Source organism: Schistocerca nitens, chromosome 10 (assembly GCF_023898315.1).
Source record: "Schistocerca nitens isolate TAMUIC-IGC-003100 chromosome 10, iqSchNite1.1, whole genome shotgun sequence".
NCBI lineage: Eukaryota > Metazoa > Arthropoda > Insecta > Orthoptera > Acrididae > Schistocerca > Schistocerca nitens.
The window spans coordinates 80912999-80922208 of NC_064623.1; the positions used below are offsets into that span (position 1 = coordinate 80912999).

General features: G+C 43.6%; 1 protein-coding gene across 1 annotated transcript; it reads right to left on the minus strand.

Annotated features, from left to right (window-relative positions):
* Positions 1-7397: 7397 nt before the first annotated feature.
* Positions 7398-9007, minus strand: LOC126209893 (uncharacterized). Its single transcript, XM_049939016.1, has one exon. It carries the CDS (start codon positions 9005-9007, stop codon positions 8387-8389), a length of 621 nt encoding a protein of 206 aa, XP_049794973.1. The 3' UTR covers positions 7398-8386.
* Positions 9008-9210: the final 203 nt, after the last annotated feature.

Consider the following 9210-nt stretch of genomic DNA (forward strand, 5'->3'; position numbering starts at 1 on the left):
CACCACCGTTGCCTCGTCGATTTTGGATACCGCCATTTTGTCACATTTTAAACACGATGGCACGCGAAAAGTTCACAAATATTCTCGTTTCCGAAAATGTTTCCACACTTGACCCGAAGGCCAATGATAATGCCCTTTATAACGTCAGATAAATAGCTCCGTTTCTGCATTAAGGCAAAGACCCCCTACACGCTTTATATATCCTCCACTGCTAGAGCTGGCACCTACTGTCTATGATACCGAACATAGATGGTGCTCACATTAATGTGACCCAACTGTGTATATTCATCCATACTGTAGGAGAGAATGTTGTACCTGGAGGACAGTGCACCTGGAGAAAAAATGAGGTTTCCTGGTCGGTGTTTCAATATAGTGATCAATTTTAGAATAGCGTGAAGGAATATACACCAGAGACAATCTAAAGTTGTTTCCAGGATTATATTGTTTTTGTTGTTATGAACCATGAGATTATTTTGTGCAGCATTTTAATATATTTTAACTTCTACATATTTAAGTATAATTATTAAAGCTATTTTGAAAATATTGTTGCATCTTCAATTATACAATTTTATATAACCGAACGAGATGGCGCAGTCGTACACTGGACTCGCATTCGGAAGGACGACGGTTCAAACCTGCGTCCGGTCATCCTGATTTAAGTTTTCCGTGATTTCCCTAAATCACTTCAGGCACATGCCCGGATGGTCGCTTTGACAGGGGAAGGCCGAATTCCTTCCCCATCCTTCCATAACCCGAAGAGATCTCGATGTTTGGTTCCCTTCCCCCTAATCAACCAACCAATTATACAGTGTGGTCCATTGATCGTGACCGGGCCAAGTATCTCACGAAATAAGCGTCAAACGAAAAAACTACAAAGAACGAAACTTGTCTAGCTTGAAGGGGGAAACCAGATGGCGCTATGGTTGGCCCGCTAGATGGCGCTACCATAGGTCAAACGGACATCAACTGCGTTTTTTCCCTAAGTAGGAACCGCCATTTTTTTATTACATATTCCTGTAGTACGTAAAGAAATATAAATGTTTTAGTTGGACCACTTTTTTCGCTTTGTGATAGATGGCGTTGTAATAGTCACAAACATATGGCTCACAATTTTAGACGAACAGTTGGTAACAGGTAGGTTTTTTAAATTTAAATACAGAACGTAGGTACGTTTGAACATTTTATTTCGGTTGTTCCAATGTGATACGTGTACCTTTGTGAACTTATCATTTCTGAGAACGCATGCTGTTACAGCGTGATTACCTGTAAATAGCACATTAATGCAATAAATGCTCAAAAAGATGTCTGTCAACCTCAGTGCATATGGCAATACGTGTAACGACATTCCTCTCAACAGCGAGTAGTTCGCCTTCCGTAATGTTCGCACATGCATTCACATTGCGCTGACGCATGTTGTCAGGCGTTGTCGGTGGATCATGATTGCAAATATCCTTCAACTTTCCCCACGGAGAGAAATCCGGGGACGTCAGACCCGGTGAAAGTGCGGGCCATGGTATGGTGCTTCGACGACCAATCCACCTATCATGAAATACGCAATTTAATACCGCTTGAACCCCACGCGAGGTATGTGCCGGGCATCCACCATGTTGGAAGTACATCGCCATTCTGTCATGCAGTGAAATATCTTGTAGTAAAATCGGTAGAACATAACGTAGGAAATCACCATACATTGCACCATTTTGATTGCCATCGATAAAATGGGGGCCAATTATCCTTCCTCTCATAATGCCACACCATACATTAACCCACCAAGGTCACTGATGTTCCACTTGTCGCAGCCATCGTGGATTTTCCGTTGCCAAATAGTGCATATTATGCCGGTTTACGTTACCGCTGTTGGTGAATGACGCTTCGTCGCTAAATAGAACGCGTGCCAAAAATCTGTCATCGTCCCGTAATTTCTCTTGTGCCCAGTGGCAGAACGGCACACGACGTTCAGAGCCGTCGCCATGCAAGTCCTGGTGCATATAAATACGGTACGGGTGCTATCGATGTTGATGCAGCATTCTTAACACCGACGTTTTTGAGATTCCCGATTCTCGCGCAATTTGTCTGTTACTGATGTGCGGATTAGCCGCGATAGCAGCTAAAACATCTACTTGGGCATCATAATTTGTTGCAGGTCGTGGTTGACGTTTCACATGTGGCTGAACACTTCCTGTTTCCTTAAATAACGCAACTATCCGGCGAACGGTCCGGACACTTGAATGATGTCTTCCAGGATACCGAGCACCATATACAGAACACGCCCGTTGGGCATGTTGATCACAATAGCCATACATCAACACGATATCGGCCTTTTCCGCAGTTGGTAAACGGTCCATTTTAACACTGGTAATGTATCACGAAGCAAATACCGTCCGCACTGGTGGAATGTTACGTGATACCCCGTACTTATACGTTTGTGACTATTACAGCGCCATCTATCACAAAGCGAAAAAAGTGGTCCAACTAAAACATTCATATTTCTTTACCTACTGCACGAATATGTAATAAAAATGGGGGTTCCTATTAAAAAAAAACGCATTTGATATCCGTTTGACCTATGGCAGCGCCATCTAGCGGGACAACCATAGCGCTATCTGGTTTTCCCCTTCAAGCTAGACGAGTTTTGTTCTTTCTAGTTTGTTTCGTTTGACGCTTATTTCGTGAGATATTTCGCCCGGTCACTATCAATGGATCGCCCTGTATATCAATGATGTGCGAGGTATTTTTCAAAAGTTTTCTACTAGCAGATGACACAAATGTCATTTCGAAAGACATGGAATGTAACGTAAATGATTTAGTGAATAGGATAATGGATAACATCAGCTCATGGCGTTCAGAAAACAAATCGATTGACGCTTAAGTACAATAAAACGCACACAATTTTTAATTAAAGAATATTCAGTTGTTGTTTGGCATTGTCGAACTTTGATCTTATAGAACTTTGTTTGTTAGTAGCGCTATCTGGAAGTCTGCGTTTCGTGTAGCAATGACGTCACATATACGGCCAGTTCCGAGAGCCGTAATACTTCCTTGTTCCTGCAGCTAGCGTCGCGGGCGATTCGCCATATTTACCTCCACACATGGGCTCTGTGATAGTCACCGCTGTCAGTTATGTAGTATTTAAACACAAGTGTGGCACTATGAACACTGGAGGTACGTATGGCTAACGTTTTTAATTATGTAAGCAAGTTTTAAAGCTTCATGGCACTCACCTAATGTACTTTGGTATGTCTTTATTTTTGCCACGATCTTTAAAACTTTTCGGGGTGTACATGACAAAAAGAGTGACTCAGTGAAACAGATTATGACGATATGTAAGATCTGGTGACTTATATACATTAAATTAAGTATTAATTCTTATTAATATGTATCGTATTATGAAAGTTTATTTATCACATGTATTTTGCTACTGTCCACTTTTTATGCAATTTTCTGTGTTTTAGATGCGAAGATAGCTAGTGAATGAGATGAAACTAATAGCCTGTAAAGGAATTTTGTCGATCTTGTTATCCACATGTTATAATTTTGGTGTTAGGTCGTGTCATTATAAAACATTAAAGCAACTAGCCGGCCGACTTGGCCGAGCGGCTCTAGGCGCTGCAGTCGGGAACCGCGTTACTGCTACGGTCACAGGTTCGAATCCTGCCTTGGGCATGGGTGTGTGTGATGTCCTTAGGTTACTTAGGTTTAAGTAGTTCTAAGTTCTAGGGGACTGATGACCCCAGAAGTTAAGTCACATAGTGCTCAGAGCCATTTGAACTAAAGCAACTAAATTGCCGACGTTCGGACCGACACTGCAGCGGTCCTCTTCAGGGCGGTTAGCTGACCTGAAGAAATGTCGGCAGTTTAGTTGCTTCGTTGTTTCATAATCGCGTGGCCTAATACCCAAAATTATTTTATCCAAAATGGCACTCCCCATAGAAGACTACGCACGCAGCTTGTCTCCCTCTTTTAGAGGCGAATTTTTTTGGACTGAAGATAAATGAAACGCTTTCTAGGTAGCACCACATTCAGAATCTCGTATATAAACTAAACGTTGCATTATTTGCTATAAATTGTATAAAAAAGAATCATCCGGTTTAAAAACAATAGCTGTTACGTTATTTGAGATGAGCGTGTGAGCCGTACGGTTGGAAAGAGCAAACTCGGGAGTTTTACATGGTTCCCGCTAGGTAGCAGCAGTGTGCGCCCACTTTAGTTCTAGTAAAAATGGTGTCGCGACAATAGAAAGTGTTTTGTGTTCTACGTTTTGCGTAGTGTGGGTCAGCGATAACTGTTCAGCGTGACTTTCGTGCTATGTATGGTGTGGACCCACCTACAGCATTAGACGATGGCACGAACAAGTCCGAGAAACAGGTTGTTTGTGTAAAGGCAAATCGCCAGGCCGTCCCCGAGTGTCTGACACAGACGTCGAACGCATCCGCCATAGTTTCACAAGGAGCCCACAGATATTCGTTCGCCGTGCGGCTCGACAGCTCAACATGCCCCCGGTGACCGTCTGGCGTGTGTTGCGTCGACGTTTACACACGAAACCGTACAAAATTCAGCTACTGTAGGCTCTTTGTGAAGGTGACAAACAACGTGTGAAGTTCTGTAATTTCGGTCTTGGCAAGATGAAGGAGGACAGTTTTCTTCCACGCTTAGTGTTTAGTGACGAGCCAACATTCCATTTAAATTAAAAGGTGAACTGTCATAATGGGAGAATATGGGGTACAGAACAACCACATGAATTTGTACAAAATAGGAGGGACTCTCCAAAATTTAATGTCTTTTGTGCTGTTTCGCTGGAAAAGATGTGTGGTCCATTTTTCTTCACCGAGAATAGTGTTACAGGAAGCACATATCTCAATATGCTTGAGAACTTTCTTTTCCCACAGTTGAAGACTGATTCGAACGACTTCATTTACCAACAGGATGGGGCACCGCGTCACTGGCATCTGGAAGTGTGAGAATTTTTAAATTAAAGGATTACTGAACGGTGGATCGGTCGCACTGGACCAAATGATTCAGCTTCACCTTACTGGCCTATAACGCCACCGGACCTCACTGTAGGTGATTATTTCTTGTGGGGGGTTTACTGTTCATGTGCTTCCGTTATCAACAGCAGTGAATGAAGTGAAACGTCGCATAACAGCAGCTATGGAAGCTTCATAAATGGCTCTGAGAACTATGGGACTTAACGTCTGAGGTCATCAGTCCCCTAGAACTTAGAACTACTTAAACCTAACTAACCTAAGGACATCACACACATCCATGCTCGAGGCAGGATTCAAACCTGGGACCGTAGCGGTCGCGAGATTCCAGACTGAAGCGCCTAGAACCGCACGGGCATTGCGGCCGCCCGCTTTGCAAGCTGTAACTCAGTGTGGCAACAATTTGAATACCGCATTGACATGTGCCGTGTATCTCAAGGGGGCCATATTGAACACCTATGAAGAGGTATGAAAAAACTTTTTCAGGTTCCCGTTCATCAAAAAATAAAATTCATTGTGTATGTTTATCAGTTTCAGAAATATAGACGTACCAAATTGGATGATTCTTTTTGACACACTCTATTACCTCACTTGTGTTGTACACCGAAATGCGGAAGCTCGTTCCCTTAGCATACCTTGATCATATTTTATCTTACATTACATCGAAGGCCTCCGAAAGTATGGAACTTGTTTCATGATGAGTTTGAGGAAGAGATAGGGGACCCAGTGATAGAGTCCGTGTTGAACAGACTTGCGATCCTTCAAAAATGGTTCAAATGGCTCTGAGCACTACGGGACTTAACATCTGAGGTCATCAGTCCTCTAGAACTTAGAACTACTTAAACCTAACTAACCTAAGGACATCACACACATCGATGCCCGAGGCAGGATTCGAACCTGGGACCGTAACAGTCGCGCGGTTCCGGACTGAAGCGCCTAGAACCGTTCGTCCACAACGGCCGGCTTGCGATCCTTCGGAATTTCTTAAATAATTGTGCGAAGTATCAGACAATTCAAATGGTTCAAATGGCTCTAAGCACTATGGGACTTAACATCTGAGGTCATCAGTCCTCTAGACATAATTACTTAAACCTAACTAACCTAAGGACATCACACAGATCCAAGCACGGGGAAGGATTAGAACCTGCGAACGTAGCAGTCGCGCGGTTCCGGACTAAACTGCCTAGAACCGCTCGGCTACCGCGGCCGGCTCCATAGGGGACCTGTTGTTACAAAAAAAAATTTATGTAAAAATAAATATTGTTATCCTAGGATAAATGATGTTGGTTAAAGGGTTCGAGTCCTTCCACACCATTTCCATAATCCTGGTAATCCCCGATTCCAGTTTCGTGGTACAAGGTGTAGATTCAAAAAAAGGAAAAAAAATCTGCTTGCAGTCATTGTTCTAGCTTCCCGAAATTCCAACTATGATGTTTTTGCACGTATACTCTTTCGTTGGAGCTGTCTACAATAACGTGGACACATTCAAAAGCAACTTGCAAATTTATGACGCGAACAAAGAATGAAAATACGATTTGCATTTGGCCAACACCTCTTCAGCCACTGAGCATAAAAAAAATCTGTATGTGTACTACTCCGTAAATTTTATATTTAATAAGCCAGCCAAACTGGAAAAAAAGGAAATAGCAATGAAGTCCAGAGTTTCCAATCTAAATTGAAAGCCTTCCTTGTGCTACACTCCTTTAATTATGTATAAGAGTTTCTCAGTGTAATTTAGAACCTTGCACTGTAAAATATAACTAATTGTATTAGTGTTTTAATTTACTGTGATTTTCTAAATTTTTACCATATTCTTTACTGGTTTCTAAATTTTGTCGTTAGTTTTCTGTAAATTACTTAGTGACGCTATTGATGGCAAAATAACATTAACTCACATGGTCAGATAATATCTGATGTATTTAAATTATATCTTCCAATTAACATTTGAGCGAGCATATAGTATGATGTGGCATACTTTATGCTATATGTAAACAAAAAATAATGAATGGAAATGGGAACCAGTGCATTTTTATTGGACAGAACCATGGTAGTAAATTTTATTTACATTTACAGGCTGCAATAAATATTAAATAAATACATAAATAATGTAAATGATAATTATATACAAGCAATTATGAGACATAAATTACGTACAAGGATCATTTTAGAATATCACTTTGGTGACAAGCAGTACGCATGCACTCCCATAATAAACAGCATTCTGCACATATCGGGTCAAGTCTACATATAATACCAAAATAAAATCTCTCATTACCCGAAATTATTTGCAGTTGCATAATCTCAGACTTCAGCCAGGTACTTTAATGTCACAATTACTTTAAAACACGTTTGACAGCTATTGTGTTTTCGATTATACATCTTCATAGGCATCATTGTCTTTCTTGTCTCGGAAACAGTGATACCTTTCACCACTTATAGGTAGAGGTAATATTCAGGAAACATAACGGTAAAATAATTTGTTTTTGCCTAACCTAATCACGTTTAAGTTTTTAGATCATCAATTTCTACTGTGTCGAATGGGTATCTTGAAATCAATTTGCTGGACAGGAGGACAATGCGTTATCCTATCTATAGCAGTCAGCTCTGAATGGCAATGTAGTGACCTCACCGAGAAGGCGCAACGCATATGGTCAGACTTACTATCAATGGTGTCCAAAGTAGAGGGTAGGCGAGCAGTGTGAATCTTAGCATCCTGAGTGGCATCTCTTCAGCCAACACTGTCTGCAACCACATGTACATTCTGGCAATCTGCTACTTTATAAGGTGGATTTCTGTGGTTCGGAGCTGGAATATCAGAAGACGAGAAGGAGTATTGGTAATGGCTGCATTCCTGAAACTGTTTGCAGCAAGAAATCGCTGCGGAAGTGAGAAGATACATGGTAAGAATGTCATACTCCACGAGATGTCGTAGTAACTGGACGTCATGTAGCGATATGTGGAAGATGGTGGGTTGGATATTTCATCACGTATCATCTTAGATCGACAGTTCAGTGAGGAATAGCCTCGAATGGGGAAGTACAAAGTGGAAAATATGATGGTGACATTTAAACACCAATGCTCCAGTGGTATCCTACGTGGATGAGCATGCCGTACTTCCAATGATATACACCTGAAGATGACCAGACGGCTCTGCATCCAAGTATCGTGACAAAAGTTCAGTTCTCCCCAGAGTTCTATGCCACAATTCAAAGGGGTTTGATAAAGTGCTGTGCTGTATGGAAGGATGGTGGACTGGACATGTAATCCTTTCGGTGTTGTCCTGCGTCACGAGCGGAGTAGAATATTCCAAGAATAGACGTGTACGAATTGGAGGTGTGACTGTCATTGCTGTACCGTGTTGGAACACAGTCGGTCGCCAAGTGAAGAGGAGGGTTACGCGTGCCTCACGCTTTCTTTTTGTCTTCTTTGTTGAGGGAGTTGGCCTTATCGCCATCTTCCTTGTCGAGGGAGTTGGCCTTCTCGCCGAGGGACTTCCCCGCCTTGGCGTTCATCTTGCTGTACTTCTCGAGGGCCTCGGTGACGAAGGCGGCCGCCTGGGTGAGCCGGTCGTCCTCGAGGAAGGCCCTCACGGACTCGCGCACCTGCGCCCTGCCGAAGGGGAATCCCAGGAAGGTGAGCGTGCAGAGCGGCGTGAAGGTGCAGACGGCGACGGTGAAGCCGCCGCCCAGCAGCACCACCAGCGAGAAGCCCAGCAGCCACAGGCCGACCGTGCCGATCAGCTTGAGCCCGAACTTGGGCAGGAAGTGCAGGAAGACGGAGGTGAAGGCGTTCCAGGGGCCGGGCGGCAGCAGCGAGTGCAGCTGCTGCTCCACGGGCACCAGGAAGCCCTCGTAGCCGGTCTGGATGGTGTAGCCGGGGTCGGCGGGGGCGTAGTGCGTGTAGGGCGCCCCGGGGTCCACCGAGGGCGGCGGCAGCGGCACGCCAGGGTACGGCACCGGCCCCTCGGCCACCGCCCCCAGCACGCCCACCCCCAGAACTAGCAGCCACGCCGACACTCGCCTCATCTGCAACACACACACACACACCACTTGTTGCAATGGTGCCCTCACAACAAACACTCCAATTGGATGGCTAAGGCGCGTCAGTGGCAGTCAGTCACAATACATCTACATCTACAAGGTGACAATTATTGGGAATAATATCATCATAACTTCTGAATGGTTTGTGTTAGGACGTTCAAACTGGTCGGTTGGACATGGGGCTTGTT